General features: G+C 39.7%; 2 protein-coding genes across 2 annotated transcripts in view; one reads left to right on the top strand and one right to left on the bottom strand.

Annotated features, from left to right (window-relative positions):
* LOC309694163 (disks large-associated protein 1-like) overlaps nucleotides 1–19,196 on the bottom strand; it is a 160,339-nt gene that overhangs the window by 66,635 nt on the left and 74,508 nt on the right. Inside the window, exon 2 of the mRNA XM_082513995.1 lies at nucleotides 2,490–4,028. Within this exon, the coding sequence (XP_082370121.1) occupies nucleotides 2,490–3,914 (1,425 nt within the window). The 5' untranslated portion in view covers nucleotides 3,915–4,028. The remainder of the gene's footprint in view (nucleotides 1–2,489; nucleotides 4,029–19,196) is intronic.
* Nucleotides 1–19,196, top strand: part of LOC309694714 (uncharacterized protein) — a gene marked incomplete at its 3' end in the record, with an annotated part of 515,021 nt that overhangs the window by 485,463 nt on the left and 10,362 nt on the right. The window lies entirely within an intron of this gene.

The raw sequence follows: 19,196 nt of genomic DNA, 5'->3' as shown, positions 1-19,196 counted from the left end.
GACAGGTACACTGAATGCTATGTTTGTTTATCACTTGAATATCCCAGTTCATACACTTTGGAGAATGACTGCCACCAAGAAATCTGAGTACACAACTAGTATAGTAAAAATGATCGGAAATATGATCGTATATTCGATGCAAATAATAGAAAGTGAAAATTGCACCAAACCAAGTGCTTCTTGGATGGTGTCAGATTTTCCAGCAGCACAAATCCTGCTACATATGTTTTTTTTTAGAATGTACTGTATATATCAAGTAATTACATTAAAACATTTTCTTGCAGCACCATTAGGTAACTGCCAGACACTTCTACTCCCTGTGTGGCGTTAAATACCTCCCCAACACTTAGTTTAACACGACACTTCAAATAACAGCAAAATTAATTTATTCATCCAACAAAAAATATTGAGAAAGTCAGGGTAACTGGTAGCGAGGCAGGAAGGGAAACACTACTAAATTAAAAATGAACTCTACAAACAGGAAAGGATGTTGTTCTTCATGAGTTCATGTCATTACCTAGCATTCAGAGAGTAAGGCTGCTATTGGCTCTGCACTTACTTCTCTCTTCAACGCAAAAGGAGGATAGAGGAGGAAGAGGAGAAGGAAGAGGGAGGCTCTCCAAACCAAGAGGAAGTAAAGGAAGTAGAGGTGGGTTGGTGGGTGGCAAGAAGGTAGGTGGAAGCGTGGGAGTGGGTTGGGTGAGTGGAGGAAAGGCAGAGAGGGAAGTGGTAGAGAAGAGGAGTAGGTGGCAGTGGGGTTCTTGGGAGACAAGAGTAGTAGACTGGTGGTAGGGAGTAATGTTCCCTCTAAGGGTCTGGACACACTAGAACAAATCCATATCACCTGACTCTGAGTACATACTGCACTGTTACTAGTGAGTGTGGGGTTTTTCTTAATGTTGTTTTTAAGTGCTCCTATTATGTGCAAAGATAACCAGGCCCAAACCCAAATTAAGACTGCTAATGAAGTACTAAAGCAGTGACCTGCGGTTGATTTGTCTTTGGTGGTGTTCCCTATCTTCCCAATACTCACATACGCATGTGTGCTCTTTTGATTTTCTTTTAATGAACATTTTCCTGAAGTAAACTTTCTAAAGAATCGTGTTATGTTGTATATTGCTGTCCCGGTCTGCAACACATGTTTGATAGAATATTGGTTGGGACAAAAAATAAACATCAATGCCAGAGTACTTTTTGTCTTTTTAGCAGTAGATCTTCACAGTTTTCAGTCTGATTTTGAAATCCTTGTTGCTTTTTCATTGGTTTGCTTGTTTATTTACTTTTAAAGCCCAGCATGTAAATGGGTGGTGTTTGGTGTAGCTTTTAGGGGGGGTTTCTAGCTTCCACTTGTTATTGCTTTCAATGTGAAAGAAGCAAGTAACTATAGCTCTTATGTGTCCTGAACTTATCAGTATGACGATGCAGTTATCACCACTACTTGCATTTCTGTGCAAACACTCATGAAGTCAGATTTCTCAATTTACAAATAATATGTTCTAAAACACCTAATCGTATTTGTAAGAAATCAGTTTTAATTCAATAAAATGATTTAATTATTTGTATTTAAGTCATTGATTTAAAAGAAGAAAATACCAGGGTTATCTAAATATAATAGTATAAGTGGTATAAATATGATATTTTTTTACATTGTCAAAAGGTTCTCAGAGTTGTAAGCTGATGAATGTGGCGAAGCCTTCATTATTCTAGTGTGCCATCAGTTATAGTCAGTGATATTCAGTAGTACTTTCCAGTCATGTAAATCTGCAGTTTTCACTCCAACAGAACACCAAACAACATAGGAACATACAAACTCTCAAAGCACCTAAGCAATCGCTTACTAAACCCTGTCTCCTAAACTGAAACATATTTCATCCTGGGTCATGTTTCTTTCAGCTAACCTGCATGAAAGGCCCTTGCTGAAGTCCTCCATCACTGCCGTTTATTCATCATTTTGTGATGACTGGGTTTCCCATGGTAGGAGCATTCTTAAACTGTCCAGAAATATCTGTCATTAAATCTATTTTCCAGTTTATTTAAGTTAGTTTCAGTCTTTGATCACTCTACTGCTCTCCCACTTTTGAATACAAATAATCAGTCATACAGTGCCTGATTGACAGAGCACATATTATGATAATTAATTACATTATTTATTATTAAGTTAGATATCTAAGAGAAGTGTTTATGACTTGTGTGTTAATCTTTTAAGAGTTCATGAAGTCTTTGTAGTGATTTTTCTCAAAAGGGCTGTCAAGTGCCCAGTTGTTTTGGCATTGATAGAGCAAAAACCTGTCACATATCTGCTAAACTAAAAACAAACTTATGGACTCCACTTGGTTTGCCCTTGTCTACCTGGAACTGTAGGACTGGACACCACTGACTTAGAGGAAGCATTGATGGAAAAAAGTAAGTTGTGGAGAAAAGGGAATCAACAGAGGGGGGAGAAGGTGAATTGACTGGATTTGAATGGGGGTTGGGGAGGAATTATTTACCTGTAAGAAATGGCAAGCGCGCTCCTGCTGCTGACTGCCCTTAGATTTGACTAGAGCTCTATCTAGGTTTAGGTTACCGGATCCTGCGCTGGCTCGTGGCTGGTTGTGGCTGCTGTTGTTGGTGTAGACCTCTCGGGCCCTGCTCACCGTTAGGCTTGATGACCATGGCCCTTTCTTCACAAGGGGCCCGTCCACAAGACCCACTGGAAGCAAGGAGCCACTTCCTCCACCGATACCGCCACCGCTGTTATTGCTGCTACCACTAATTGGCACACATGCTGTCGACGCTGCATACTTCACATCGTTGTTGCTCCAGGAGGCTTTGAGTGCAGAATGGTGGTGTGTGTGGCCATGGTGTGCGTGGGTGTGTGTGTGCTCGTTTAGTGTGCCGTAAGGGTCCATCATGAAGTACTGCTGGGACTGCGAGGAGGAGAGACTGGGGAGGGGAGTCTGGGGGAACTTGTCTGGGTTGTTGCCGGGATACCGGCTTATTGTCATGGCAATAGGCGAGGGGGAAATGGAGGGGGAGGGTGAGGGTGGAGGTTGGTGGTGGTGAGGGTGGTAGAGACACAGCTCCCGTTCCAGGTTGTCATCTGAGCTCCAGTATCCAGAGCCTGGAGCAGATGCTGAGCCGTGGAGCTGGTGGTGGTGGTGGTGGTGGCTTCGATGCTTGGGCTCTGCTGATCTACAGCGCTCACGGCTCTTACTGCGTTTCCGATGGCGCACTCCCACTGGTGGAGTTTCACCTTCTGGGCTGGCCCTCGAGCCACCACCACCACCTCCTCCACCGCCACCACCACCACCATTAACACTCCCATTATTGGCCCCCTTGGAGGACTGTGTGTGGTGTGGCCCTTCCAATGAATGTGACTTGGTGAAGAGTTTCTGGACTGAGTGGACAAGATGGCGAATTCTCCCTGGACTGTCATTGTTGTTGTTGGCCCCCATCCCCCCACTGTGGGCCTGCACCCCTCGTTTGTATTGCAATGTATGGTAGCCATCTCTGGAAAATGATGGCTGACGTTCAAACGGGTCCACAAAGTTTGCTGGTACCCGAGTGGGTGTTTTACCCCCATAGCCTCCTCCACCTCCTCCTCCTCCACCACCACCTCCTCCTCCTCCTCCTACATATGGTACCATGGCCATACACTCATCCTTTACCTCAGGATGGTGAGATGAGGAGGTAGAGTGGCACCTCCTGGGGAAGGTTCCATATGGGACGATGCTGTTGCTGTCAGAGGGGTATGAGGTACGCTGAGCATTGTAGTAGGGCAGCTCAGCTGGATGTGGCATGGGAATGGGCACAGGCATGTCCATCTGACTGATCAAATATGGCTTGCGGTCAACATGGTGACCCAGTGGATCATATGATGGTTCATAGGAGACCACATGATGGTGACCCCGGCTACTGGACAGGCCTTTCATAACGGGGAAAGATGGGTGAATGGAAAGAAGAAGGATATGGATGAGAAATGCCAGGTAGGCCTGTGATCACAGAAGGGCTGCAGAAGACTGTCCCTGAGCAGAGAGCTACAGACTCTGAAAGAAAGGGAGAGAAGAAGCAACAAAAGATCAGTTAATAACCAGTTAAGCCACCAGGGGCTTTCTGAGCTTCCTGCTCAAAAAAGACATGCCCAAAATGAGTGGAGTGTTTCTCTGCAATTACAAACTCTGTGTAAACAATCTTGGTATCAAAACAAAGTTAACATTTGTGAGATTTCATCAGAGGTGTAAATACTACAACGGATGTTACTGTGTCAAAGTTACTGAGGCTGGAACACAGAAAAAGTAAGTAGATTTTTTTCCTCAAGTTATTTGTTATTTTTTTTAGCCTATAACCACTTTGAAAATATACTTTGGTTCACATTTAAATTCATAAAACCAGTAATCAACATATGAAAAGTGCAAAGATTTATGCTTCTGAAGTGAAACAGTGAAAAATTTTTGCGCTTTTAATAAATAAATAAATGTTCAGACGTTGTCTAGTTTGTCCAATTTTGGCACACTCTGACACCATGTGTGAATTTAAAATTTTGAGGTATTGAACAGCAGACACTATTTAAACTCAATTGCATGTCTAAAAATGCTTGTTTTTTGAATATTTTTGAAGAATTACCCACACACTCACATCCAACGGCCTATTCTGCCGTGCGCCATAGACAGTTTAAATAGGTTTTGGTGCCTTAAATTCTGAGGGGCTGTAACTTCAGCTTCTATTGGCTGATTTGCATGATTGACACCTCTTTTTAATAGTTTGAGCCAATAGAATCACTGTAATTATGCCATGTTCACATCAGTTCCAATCAGAAGTTGCAAGTCGAAAACTCCACATGACCCTAAAAGTAAGACACAATCCAGTAATGTGACTGTAACTTGGCTGAAAATGGGGATTGTTGATGTGGCTCTGATGCATTGTGTTAGCACCGCCATTATCAGTTTCTACAGCTATCGGATATTGGTGGGGAACAGCGCAGGAAAACGCTCAGCTAAACGGCTTTCTGCTTTAGCACATATGGAAAGTTATGCATATTTGTGGTCTTCTTTGCCACTGGTTCAATGAACTTTGGTCGGAGCGTGGTGAAACTTGCAGATTTCGAATCTGTGAGATCTCTGGTTGCTAACTAGGCAATGTCTATCCGGTTACACGAAGTCGAGTGAGTTCTTACCTCCATTGTTTGTGTTTAGTGAACTTTTGCGAAATTATGTAACTGCTCTTTAGCGTTTGGTCGTTGTAGAAATGGTTTATATGAGCTTTTAGCTGAGATTCTGAGGTTTCTGTGGATACCACACAGGTCGATATCTGCATAAAAGACCTGACGGAGGGTTAAACTGCAGTTCATCCCCTTTGCTCCCCGGTGGCCTTGGGGCTCAAGAAGAAATCCAACATAAATTATTGCTGTTTAAGCCACCAGAACTCATAAGTCCCTGTTGGAAGAACACATTTTAAGGGTTTTCAAAAAGATACTCTGAGCTAAAATTGATCACGTTTAAAGTGAGTCTAATTTTTATAGCAAACTCTCAAAGCTTTATATGTACAGAGTTTGCATATATAGAATTACTGATAGAAAAGGTAAGGGCTGAGTTCACCTTAATACACCTTACTATAGCTTATTAAACCTACCCTTTTTATATACAACATATTGCAAATGTCAACAGTTTCAGACAGTTCTAAACTTTACCAGCAGACATGACCAAAAAAAAGAAAAAAAAGACAAAACTAATTTTTCATGAACAATGATAATTATACTTTAAGTTTGAAAGAAGATTGTTTTTCTTTGTACATTACCAGTGCAATGTTGAAGACAAGTAAGTTTAAGTTTTGTAGCAAGACGGTGGGCTCATAATAATCCAGTCCATTTATAATTGTTGTAAATTTCCTCTGTACCATTTAAGCTGTATTTGTGGGGGTTTTATGTTTGTTAGTTTCTTGTTAATTTTGTAATTCTGTTTCTCTATAATGCCACAGAGTAGGTTATATATGGGACTAGGGACCAACATTGTATATATAAATAACTATTTAGATCAAACATCTCTTTAGTTTTATATGATATGGTTTTGGACATTTTTGCTTTTACACCTGTTTACATTGAGCCTTCCAACATAATATATATTCAATTAACACACAGAAATTTGGTTTCATACTCTGAATATCATTCATCATAATTTTGACTTTATTTTTTTATTTCCCTGTTACTTTATTTTGCTGTAATGTAGTGATATTTGATTTACATCAAACCATTCAATTCCCGTTCCACTGCATTTAGAAACCATTTGAACCTTTTCCAGAGCAATATACAGTTTAGGGTCCAAAATCCTTGGTGTTTGGAGGAAGAAACACTACGTGCATCATGGGAAATCCCTAGCAGCCTGTGCCTATTGCAGCGCAAATAAAGGAGAATGCAGGGTTACCTGATCCTGCCACTGTTACTTTAGTTCTGTTTTAGAACCTTATAAAGTACATTTTTCTTTTTACATATATCCTCTTTTCAATTGTGATCCATGACTTTTCCACACATGACTGTTTCCTTCTGAGTTTTCTTACTGGACAGATTTTTTTTCCTCTTTTTTTTTTTAATCTTGAGACATTGTTAATGAGGACAACAAAGCCCCATAGGCTCATCATTAATATAAACAGGTTACAGGTTTATTTCATTAGATCTGTCTTATGGGCAGTGATGGTTTCTGGTGTTCTGTGTCATATGACTTTACAGATACGCTGGGGTAATAATTATTTGATCATCTGCTGAATTTGTAAGGTTGCTCACTTTCAAAGGAATTATATTTTTTTTATGGACAGAGACAAAATATCAACAACACAAAAACACCACATTACATAAAAGCTGTAAACTGATTTATGTTAATCTTGACTGTGAGGATGATGTTCCTTGGGCCATGCTCAGCATTTCTCTTCCTCCAAACAGGTTGAGTTGATGCTGAAAAGCCCCATTTTCTCCCAAGCCTTCTTTGAATCATTTTGATGTTCAGAGATGTTACCAATGGTGTTCTTGGTGACTGTGATCCCAACTGCCATCCTGTGTAGTTTTGGGTTGATGTGCCACCTTCATCCTCACCCCATGAGGCAAAATCTCCCTGGAGCTTCAAAATGAGGGTGATTGATGTCATTTTATATTTCTTCCGTTTCTGAATAATCAGAATTATACCACCAGCATCTCAAACCATTGATACAAAGCAAGGTACATCCATGTTTCCAAGTCGTTTACACTAGATTCTCACTGCATGATCCAAATGTTGCAGAAATCAATAGACACCAGACCAGACAAGATTTGTTTGTTTTTTGTTTTTTTCCTGTCTATACAATCCACATAGATCCACATTTTCAGATGAAAGTATTCCTTTTTTGATGAAAGTATTCCAAGATGTTAAGACAAACAGCCAAGTCATCTATTAATTGGAGGTTTGGTGGTTCTGTCCCCGTCTGATCCAGTCTGCATGCCAAACAGGGCAAGATACTAAGCCTCTGTGATGCATCCATTGGAGTATAAATGTGTGTGAATCTTAGATAGAAAGCACTTACATAGAAAGAGCATAGAAAAAAGTGCTGGTGTGAATGGATGAATGAGGCAAGTTGTGTAAAGTGTTTTGAGTGGTCAGAGAAAAGCACTATATAGGAACCAGTCCTTTTACCATTTGCTATTCTAGTATTTGTAGCTTCTAGGTCACAGATCCTCTCAGTCTCTAGCTTTAGTAGTTGCATAAGTTTGGTGTTAAGCATGCATCATATCACATAAGGTTATCATATCTAGCAGAATAATCTTTTTTAAAGGGTTCTTTAGCTGTTTAATTTCCTGCATAGGCTCATGCTTCATAGCTTTCTGTTTACTTTATTTCGCTCATCTGAGATCAGAGATTTACTCATCTCCTGCATTATTAGCTTTCTCTGTTGGGATCTTAATTTGTTTTTCTGTTGTTTTCAGTATTTTTTCAGTATTTCACTTTGTTTTGCTGGAGTAGCTGCACTTCATAGGGTTTTTGAATTTGTTTGTTTATTTGTTTTATTTAGCCCTGGGAACTGTAGTCCAAAGTAAATTTAGATCAGGCTTTTCCTTATCTAACTTCTCTTACCATAGCATCAGTAATCCTACTAAGCAGTCACATAAACATAGCTATCCCCGTGATAAGTCAGCCGAGGATTTCCAAACTGAGCTACAAGTATGTTCTCATGATAAGGGTGTCATTGACAGTGTATGACCAATTAAAAACATGCACAGCTCTACTAGTAGAAGAGGAGCATCATTTCTGACTGCCAAACTGTCATATGAATTCGATTCATATTTATTTTATTTATATAGCACAAAATTACAACAACAGTTACCTTAAGCTCCTTTTTGTTATAAGGTAAAGATCCTACAATAATTCAAAAACCTTACAATAATACTAAGACATGCACACATAATACAAGCCAAGACACACTGAATCATCAATGTGTCTTTTAGACAAACCCCTCTGTTCTTTAAGATTGGTCTTAAAACTTTCTTTTCTGACACAGCATTAGTCATGGCTGGATCAGGTGACCCTAAATCTTCCCTTGTGTATGTTGCATTAAGTCTAGGCTTCTGAGGGTTTCATATGATTCTGAGCATTTCTTCTTTACTCACCTTCTTTCACTTACGTTTATACACCACTCTGCATTTAAACATTAGTTATTATCATTATTATCTGGCTCTCTTTCACAGTGTATCTTTAGTCCTGTCTTCTTTCCCTCACACCAGGCTGGTCGAGGCTAATTGCTGCTTCTCCCTGAGCCCAGTTCTGCCAGAGGTTTCTTCCATTTAAAAGGGAGTTTTTCCTTCCCACTATTGCCAAAGCGCTTGCTCATAGGGGTTTTCTACTGTAGGGTCTTTACCTCATAATATAAAGCAGCTCGAGGCAACTGTTGTTGTGATTTGGTGCTATATAAATACAACTGAAGCGAATTGAAAGCGATATACTGTAGCTGTAGCAGACCACTGTGTGAAAGGCAATGAATGCATATGGATTTGTGTATGCTTTGGTTCATAACTAAAAATGTGCTAAGAAATTAACAAAGTCTGGTTAATTTGAAGCTAAGAAGAAAAGCAGTGTCAACTGTCTCAGCTGTTTGGTCATTTGGAAATTATTGTTTACTCACTGTAAATACATGCACTGTTCTCTAACTTTGAGCGCACCTGTACGTAGAGCTTGACATAGCTTCTGTCTGTAGAGCATGAACATGGCTCTACAACAGGGATTAAAAAACGCGATAAGACTGAGTCCGTCCGCTATCACGCTGTGACTGAAAGAGGACAAGGTAAAAATTACATCTGAAATGTTTGTAATAATACAGCAAATTGATTGGGTCTTTTGAACATCCTTTGCCTTATAAATTAGAGGGGTAGTGCCAGAGCTGGGGGCAGACTGGCCACTTGAGATAACTTGAATATTTCCCAATGACCTGAGGGTAACTTGCTTTCCGTGAACAGTCAACTTGATTAGGAAACAGTTTATGACCCACACTGAATGCCCACATCAAACGGGGAAATTTATAATTGATAACCAAACAAAGATGCAGTTCATACATTTCAGCAATGGCCAGCATTCTACCAAGAGCGTCGCAAAATTTGCAGCTGAAAAGGGGAATGAGTAATGTGTGTGTAAAACCTGCACTTACACTAAGTATTTCTCTCTGAAAGCCAAGTGCTTGTTCATACTGCATACACGAGAGGAGGCTGAAGAAGCTATGTTCATGATGTAAGGGTTAGACAGAAACTGCTAGAACTGTGTGTGGTTCTGAGAAGTGAGGCTTATTTATGCATCTCTCCTTATTAGAGGAGAAATGCATTGTTTAAAAACTATTCCTCCATATAAAAATGATATGTGTGTAACAGCTGACCTGTGCAATACGTAATAGAACAAAAAATATTATTTGCCATCATATCCCAAGCAGTGCATGTGTTAATGAAGATACTGTTATTGTGAGATGTGTTTATTGTTTACTAACCTCTGTGCAGAAATGTGACTAAAAGCGTGAAATACTGGAACCTGTTCTGTTCACTGGAAAAAGGAAATCAAGATGTATCCGTTTGTGCATCTTACGTTGGGATTCTCCTGCTCCCTACTGCTGACGAACTATGTTAAGTTCAGTTCTGCCTTGTTTCAATAACATCCCAGTATTATTTCAGAGCATAAATATGTCTGGATCTGTTCAAGTACTGGCACTTTACAAACAGCTTTTAGACATCCACCACATGTCACTCTTGTTCTGATAACATCTCCACCTCTCATTCTATATACTGCATTTTCTGCAATACAAGGTGAACTTAAAATCCTTTAATTTTCTCAAAAATTGATAGTGCAAATCGTGGCTCAAGAGTTGGCAGTTTGTCTTGTAATCGGAAGGTTGCCGGTTCGAGCCCCGGCTCCGACAGTTTCGGTCGTTGTGTCCTTGGGCGAGACACTTCACCCGTTGCCTACTGGTGGTGGTCAGAGGGCCCGGTGGCGCCAGTGTCCGGCAGCCTCGCCTCTGTCAGTGCGCCCCAGGGTGGCTGTGGCTAAATGTAGCTTCATCACCAGTGTGTGAATGTGTGTGTGAATGGGTGGATGACTGAATGTAGTGTAAAGCGCTTTGGGGTCTATAGGACTAAGTAAAGTGCTATACAAATACAGGCCATTTACCATAATCTGGTGCACCTTATGTATTAATTCTGGTTGTGCTTACTGACCTTGAACAGATTTTATGTGGTACACAGAACTCAAAAATCAGTCAAAAAATGTTTTAGTACGACTTTGGTAAGCTATGACGCCGCACTGCACTGCTTGATGGATTATCGGAGCCTTGTGGCTACCGTAGTCAGGAGCCTCGCGGAGTAATCTGGGTCCAAACTCCGCTTCAGGTCCCAAAGTCTAACGAACACTGCGGCATCACTGAGAGTTAAAAACTGTCTAAATTCTTTCATCTTTAATAAAATGGTCAGTGTTGCTGCTTTACCAGGTGTAACATCCAGGCATCCATGAAAACAAAATTTATTAAGTTTAAAGGAGTTAGAAGTTAACAGGAAGTTAGCTCGCTAGTTTCCACCTGAACCTGATATAGCATGTTCTGAAACAAATTAAAACGTACAGCTCTCCTATCACTTCCCAACATGAATGAAGACACAAAACTAAACAGCAGTGACGTTTGTAGGGTTACTGAAGTTGGGCTAGCTGGTATATAAGGATGTGCTACGTGATCGCTAGCAACACAGCTATGTTAGCATAACATAAACACAGTGAAGCTGGAGGATGAACTTTTTTTCACTCGATAAAAGTTAACGTGAGGGTTCCTGATGGTTAGGGACAAATGCAATCGCGTGGCAGGATGCTGTAAACAGACAAGACCTCAGTCAGGAGAACAACTGAGATAATCCATCCACAATATGAGGTTAGTCATTAATATACTGTAACAACATGGGAATAGAGCAGCTGCAAGAACATTAATGAATCAATGGTAGGGAAGTGGAGGAAGCAAGAAGAATGAGTTGAGTATAGTTTGACTCATCTGACTGTTTTGTTTTGCTTAATGCACCTTATAATCCAGTGCGCCTTGTGATCTGAAAAAAATAAACGGTAAATGAAATAATTTTGCACACCTACCATGAAGAGATGGATACCACAGCATATGCTCATTGGTTCTTTGGACGGTTCTTTGGATTTGACAGTATTTTTGCTTGGAAGCAGATAGTATTGTATGGTGGATCAAAATCTGTTGGAAGTTTTTTGCTTTCCTAATTCCATCGATTTTGCTAAGATCCCCAACAAAGTTGACTACTAATATGCAGCCCAGAGGATGACAGAGCCTGATGCATAGTTTGATATTTGCTCTCTGCTATAGGTCAGGAGGTAGAGCAGATTATCTACTGATTGGAAGGTTGGTGGTTCGATCCCTGGGTTCCCCTAGTCTGCGTGCCAAATATCCTTGGGCAAGATATTAACCAAGTTGCTCTCCGATGTATCCATCAGAGTATGAATGTGTCTGAATGGTAGTTAGAAAGCACTTCACAGCATAGAAACAGTGCTTGTTTGAATGTGGCATGTTGTATACTGTGTGCTTTGAGTAGTCTGGGGGAGTAGAAAAGCGCTGTATAAGAATCAGTCCATTTACCACTCCAGTTCAGTTCTTGTGTAATATAAGATGCACAGGCTTTTCTTCCTGTTTCCAGGCATTTTGGCATCTTGTCAACAATCAAAAAAACAAGACTCTGAAAACAATGTGATACAAGGACTGGACTACAAATAAGAGAAAAAGCAGCCAATGTCCAAAGAAGAATTTTGAGAGACTTTCAGAAAACTGGAGAACTATGGCTCAAGGCCATTAAAAATATGCAAGAAAGTCCGGCTCATTGAAAATAAAATATAAAGAAATAAGAGGTGGTTTGATACTTTTGCATGGTACTGTATTTGTAGTGTGACATGTTATTCAAAGGAAATGCTACCAGGCTAATTGGGTTTTTGTGAGTGTGTGTTTTATTTTTTTGGGCAGGCACACAATGTAGCTACTGTATATGAAGGTCAGCTTATATTCCAGATATTTGTTTTTGCAAACCACAGTCTGTCACAATTGAAGTTAACAACATATTAGTAAATTAATTCTCAAAATTTAATTTATTTCTTCACTCATAACATTTGTAATGTGAAAATCTTAAGTTGTTCTCTCATCTTAACAGTAACATATCTAAATTGTTTAACTGACAGACCAATAGTGAAAAAATATTTTCCTTTTGTGACAATGTTGCTGATTCAGTCACTTACACTGGATTAAAAGGTGACTGGTTACAGAAAAGTAATAAACTGTACACACGTTGCGTTTCAAGAAGAGTAGTACTGCAACCAAAGCTAAACAATTATAAGCGATTTCTTGCAGAATCAATTAGAAAATGCATAGCTTGGGTTTTTTGTTGTTTGAGTCAAATGGAGCATAAATCATAGATCAAATGTATAAAGTTACCATACATATAGTATAAACTTTAGCTCATCACATAAACACTCTGTAAGGCTCAGTGGGTAATTAAGAAGAGGCAGTTATCTGGGGTAATATCAGCCACACAAATGTCAAAGGAAGCATAGTTTGCATTTCTATTTAGTGCTACACTATATTAGTACTACACTAACACATCCCTCATTTATCACTTCAGATAACAGTAATTAAAATGTCCCCACTATGATCTTATATAACAGTGGAAAATTCTAAGACTGCTAACCAAGCAGTGCTAATACTGAACAATAGAGAGACACAGTGGTGGCAGCATGCATAGCTGGGTGTATTTGTACTTGTAGTGGAGATGTTGAGGTGCATTAATGTGTGTTTATGCGTGTGTTTGCTCTCTCCTACTTGGCCAGTGACATCACTGCTTAACACAATTTGACAGCTCCACTGGTGGAATGACTGCTAACAAGCTCCCACAACTCCCACTGACCTGTGACTTGTCACACTGACTACTCAAGTAGAAGCCCCTGCTCTAAATCTGCAGTTCAATGAAGATAAATCTTGGTTTTCTAAACCAAATAATGGTCTTAGTAATTATGTTCAATAAAACTGAGTTGGTCTGTGTAATGCACCAGTTGAAAGTGTTTCTTTGAATAGATTCTCTGGAGCTTAAATGGAGTGATGAATGCCATTTGCCAAAAACATAATCCCTTAATTTTTGTGTTGATTGTTTATAGCATATTAATAACATTTTTCATATTCACCAAACTATTCAGCAAGTATGGATGGAGTAGATTAATCCTGAAAAGGACCACTCCCATCAGAAAAGAAGTGTTTCATCAGAACAACACTGATTTGCTGTGACCTTTTCCTTTAAAGGAGCAAAAAGATCCAAACCATGCCCCACTTCACAACAGAGCCACCAGATCCACACATTGTAGGACTCTGTATGTTCACATATAAACATATACATACAACACAATGCAACATGGTTATTACCCTTTTTGTAGTGGAGTTGGACTAGATAGTCAAGCATCTCCACTGCCTCTGTGAGACTTTTTCAGCAGCGTTTTGGATTCAAAACAAATTTTAAACCCATCACGGAACAGCTGTAACTCACAAGGTCGAACACGTCATCCACTATTAGGAAGGTCAGTGGTTAACTGTCAATTGGACGCATGCATTGATGTGTGAGTGTATGACAGATAAAGCACTTTGTGGATAAAATAAGTTCAATTCAACTGCGTTTTATTTATATAGCACCAAATCAAAATAACAGTTGCTTCAAGGTGTTTTATATTGTAAAGTAAAGACCCTGCAATAATACAGAGCAAACAGAAAAACCCCAAGAATCAGATGACACCCTATGGGCTTTGGAGACAGTGGGAATGAAAAACTCCATTTTAACAGGAAGAAACCAGGCTCTGGAACCGATTGGGGGTGAGGGGAGGAAGACGAGACAAAGTCACATTGTGGAAGAGAGCCAGACATTAATAATAGTTAATCATTAAATAAAAAGTGGTAAATAATTTGTGAAAAAGGTGAGTGATGAAGAAACTTGTGAGAAACCCTCAGCAACTTTGACTTATTGCACAATGACAACCAAATGACAGTTCAACCCTATAACTATATGCTTAGTAAGTATATGCTATGCAAAAAGGAAAGTTTTAAGCCAAACCTTAATACGAGAGAGGGTGTCTGTCTCCCAAATCCAAACTGAAAGCTGGTATCACAGAAGAGGGGCCTAGAAGCTGAAGGATCTGCCCACCCATTCTATTTTTAAATATCCTTGGAACCACAAGTAAACCTGCAGTCTGAGAGTTAAGCGCTCTATTGGGGTGATATGAGTAGAGCACCATGAGGTCTTTAGGATAAGATGGGACCTGATTATTCAAGATCTTGTAGGTGAGGAAAAGGATTTTACATTTGATTCTGGATTTAACCATTAGCCAATGAAATATCAGAGAAATATGCTCTTTCTTTCTCATCCCTGTCGGATCAACTGAAGGCTTTACAGGGACTGTTTAGGACATCCTGATAATAATGAATTACAGTAGTGAAGCCTACAAGTAATAAATGCATGAACCAGCTATTCAGCATGAAGTGAAATGCCCTCTGAGATAATTTGACCATGTCCTGGTCAAAAATGACTCCAAGGTTCCTCACAGCGTTACTGGAGGCCAAGGTAATGCCATCCAGAGTAAGCATCTGGTTAGATACCATAATTCTATGCTTGTTAGGGCCAAGTGCAATAACCTCAGTTTTATCTGAATTTAGAAGCAGAAAATTAGAGGTCATCCAGGTCTTTATGTCTTTAAGACATTCCTGCAGTTTAACTCATTGGTGAATGAATAAATTGGAATCTATTAGAGTCTATTAGATAGATATGATACAAACCAGATACAGTGCAGTACCTCTAATACCTACAGCATGCTCTAATGGCTCTAATCGAATATTATGGTCAACAGCCTCGAACGCTGCACTGAGGTGTAGCAGGACAAGCACAGAGATGAGTCCACTGTCAGAGGCCACAAGAAAATAACTTGCAATCTTTACTATTAGCCTTGTAATGTGTCAAGCAAGTCTTCCATGTGTGGGACATTGAGTCATAGGCTGTCTGGTTTTAGAATCCTGGTGTACTGGTCTATCAACCAGTAGCAGGTTCTTTGGCCCTCTGGTGTTATTTCCAATGCCCTTCTGAGCTGCATTCACCTATTGACTCGTATACCTGCTCTACTTGGTTGCTATGATGCTTAAGAGGACTTTCCATGTTGTGTAACTAAACCATGGTGTCATAACTTCATGGAAATCCTTCATGATCACAATTTATTGTTTTATTATTAGGAGCCCCCTTATTTTTGCTGCCAGCCTGTCATCGAGTGCCGTTAAGTTCTTCAACCAGTAGGTGTGGATAGCATCAGATCCTGTTGCTGTTCAGTTCTTTATTCTGGAGACTCACTGTTGGTTGTCTTCTATTGTGATGTTGACTGGCTCTTGTTTTCGGTTGGGTTGCTGTCGTCTGCTCAAGCCTAGTGGATGCAAGTATTGAGCTCATGTAGAGCCCAGGTTTAGTGAAGAGAGTTTGACATAACAATATACCAGCCATATTTAAGTTGATCAGCGCTATTTAATTAAATTGGCTAAAATAGTGACTAACCATTGCATCTGCTAGCACACAAAATGACAACTGACTGGAGCACGATAGCACAAAAGAAAGTCTGAAAGGGACAGTAACGGAGAGCACAAATTTAAACTAATGACCAAAGAAGGAGGGCGAGAAGATGATTGGAATAGAGTAATGATGTTAATATTGAGACTGCCAGTGTGGGAACGCGATAATCAAAACCAACAGATAGCCAAACACCCACAATAAACAATAAATATGAACTCTAATAATAATGTGTGTTTTGATAGATAGATAGATAGATAGATAGATAGATAGATAGATAGATAGATAGATAGATAGATAGATAGATAGATAGATAGATAGATAGATAGATAGATAGATAGCTGTATTAAAACTGGTAACTGTGGATTCAGCCGTCAATCTATCATATTTAGATATAAAATATGATAGACTGACAGTTGAATCCCCCCACCAGCAGTCACCTCCTGCTGCATTTTTCAAAGAGCCATATGTGCCAGCCAGGCTGGGTTCTTGCTGTGTGTGTAGGCAGAAGGAGAAATGAAAATAGGGCTGAGATCAAGTTATTTTAGGCTAAATGGAAGCTGGCAAATAAAAAGCCTTTGAGTCACCCTCTGAGGGTGGATACCAGAAGTGGAGGATGACAGGATAATGTAGTCTGATGGGCATATATGTCGATACCAGAGATGGCACAATACCACTTTTTATGTCCGATACCGATATCATAAATTTGGATATCTGCCGATACCAATATGAATCCGATATAGTTTTTTTTAATCAATAAAACTGTTTTTTTTAATATCTTGCTGCATTTTGCTGAAGTTCATAATCAAGTTTAAAAAAAAACAACAACACTAAAGCTATTCTGTTATACCTGTATGCAAAAAAATATTTCATAGTTCAGCAATACTGATCAATCTAATAAACTTAAACCTACACCATCCTCCCTATTCTGGTATTTTAAAGAGTACTTAGTGTAAATATTAAGCAACCTAACTAATAGGGTTAGGTTGGTAACAGCAACAACAAAAAAAAAAAAAATAGGGAACCACCCCTCACGCTCCACCTCATGATGCTTAATCGACGTAATCAACCTTAATTTGATGCAGTGTGAGAATCAATTATTGCACAGAAATCAATTATTTTTCAAGAAATATTAAATAGATTCAACATCTTTCTTCAACAGAACTGCAGACTGCACAGATGGTACCTTCCCAAAGGAAAAAGTACTATAGCTTACTAGGGTATTTATATTAGACTTAATAGTCACTATATACAGTAATGGACTTCTATTCATTTTACATCAAATTAAAACTTTGGGTGTCAGATAATTATTTATTAAAAGCTAGACATTTTAAATGAGAATAAGAAAGAAAAGTATGTCTTTGTGCCCCCTTTTCCCTGTTCATGCCCTATCGTCCCCCCTGGCTAAACTTTGCTAGATCCGCCCCTGCACAGTTACCAGCCGTCAGCTACGTAGAAAAAGATCCTGGTGTAGAAAGTAATATTAAATAAATTCTAACAACAGATTATCAAGCTTAAACGTGCTGCTGTTGTTCAGCCGCTGGTTTTCCCTTTCTGGTGCAAAGTGGGCCAAAAACAAAGAAGAGAGACGAACTCGCCACAGAAAAGCCGATCAGCTGATCATTAAGAAGTTTCATGATTGAAGTAGCAGCAGGAGAGAGAGAGAGAGAGAGAGGCAGTCGCCCCATAAATCACTTGAATGCTTTACAAACATTCAGAGATGAACTTACACACTTGCTTTACTTCTCTCTGGGATAACTTTCTCAGAGATGATAAGGTTGTGCTAAGGTTATGAGGCGAGTTACCGCGTGTCGCAAGTTTTGTGAGGTGCTTTCGTGATATTTCATGGATCGGATTACATTTTTTATATCTTTCCGATATCCGATCCAGTAATTTAGGTCAGTATCGGACCAATACCGATACCTAATATCGGATTGGTCCATCTCTAGTCGATACCCGGGCACAGATATTTTGTCATAGATATGAGACACATGAAGTTGTGTAATGTACCAAATTAAATTTACATACAAACACTACAACCTTTTATCTAAAACAAAACAAAACAAACAAAAAAAGGTTCGTAAAGACTCTAGACAACCTGCTGAAGTTGAAACTGAGCATCAGAATGGAAAGAAAAGTGATATATGTGACATTGAGCACGGTAAGTTTGTTGGTCCAGAAGCCGCTTAGTACCAGCAAAACAGGGCTTAGTATCAACTGAGCATTGTTTACACACCAGAGCCTACCTTAGTATTTTGCTGACCACGCCCATTTCTTTATGACTACAGTGTAATTTTGACAAAGGTCAAATGATCTGAAAGTGGTTTCTTTAACATATCAATGAGTTCACTGTACTCAAGTGGCCGCCACAGTCGCCTGATCTTATTCCAACAGAGCACCTCTCTGATATTGTAGATTGGGAGATTCACATTATGGATGCGCAGCTGAAAGAACTGCAGCTACTGTGTCATGCTACAGTGGCTTGCAAAAGTGAACTTTCCCACATTTTGTCACATTACAGCCACAAACATGAATCAATGTTATTGGAATTCCACATGAAAGACCAACACAAAGTGGTGCACACGTGAGAAGTGGAACAAAAATCATACATGATTCCAAACATTTTTTACAAATAAATAACTGCAAAGTGGGGTGTGCGTAATTATTCAGCCCCCTTTGGTCTGAGTGCAGTCAGTTGCCCATAGACGTTGCCTGATGAGTGCTAATGACTAAATAGAGTGCACCTGTGTGTAATCTAATGTCAGTACAAATACAGCTGCTCTGTGACGGCCTCAGAGGTTGTCTAAGAGAATATTGGGAGCAACAACACCATGAAGTCCTTGCAGGAAAAGGTGGTTCTACAAAGTACTCAGGGGGCTGAATAATTACGCACACCCCACTTTTCAGTTATTTATTTGTAAAAAATGTTTGGAATCATGTATGATTTTTGTTCCACTTCTCATGTGTACACCACTTTGTGTTGGTCCTTCAGCATCATTCGGAGGGAGATTGGGGGCATTGAGTTCGAATGGACCAAGCTCAGCACCTCCATTGCCGAAGCCGCTGCACTGAGTTGCGGCCGCAAGGTGGTTGGTGCCTG

The sequence above is a fragment of the Aulonocara stuartgranti genome (assembly GCF_965226115.1).
Source record: "Aulonocara stuartgranti genome assembly, chromosome: 18".
Classification (NCBI taxonomy): Eukaryota; Metazoa; Chordata; class Actinopteri; order Cichliformes; family Cichlidae; genus Aulonocara; species Aulonocara stuartgranti.
The sequence above is the reverse complement of the archived record's forward strand: the minus strand, read 5'-3'. Positions and strand labels throughout refer to the sequence as shown.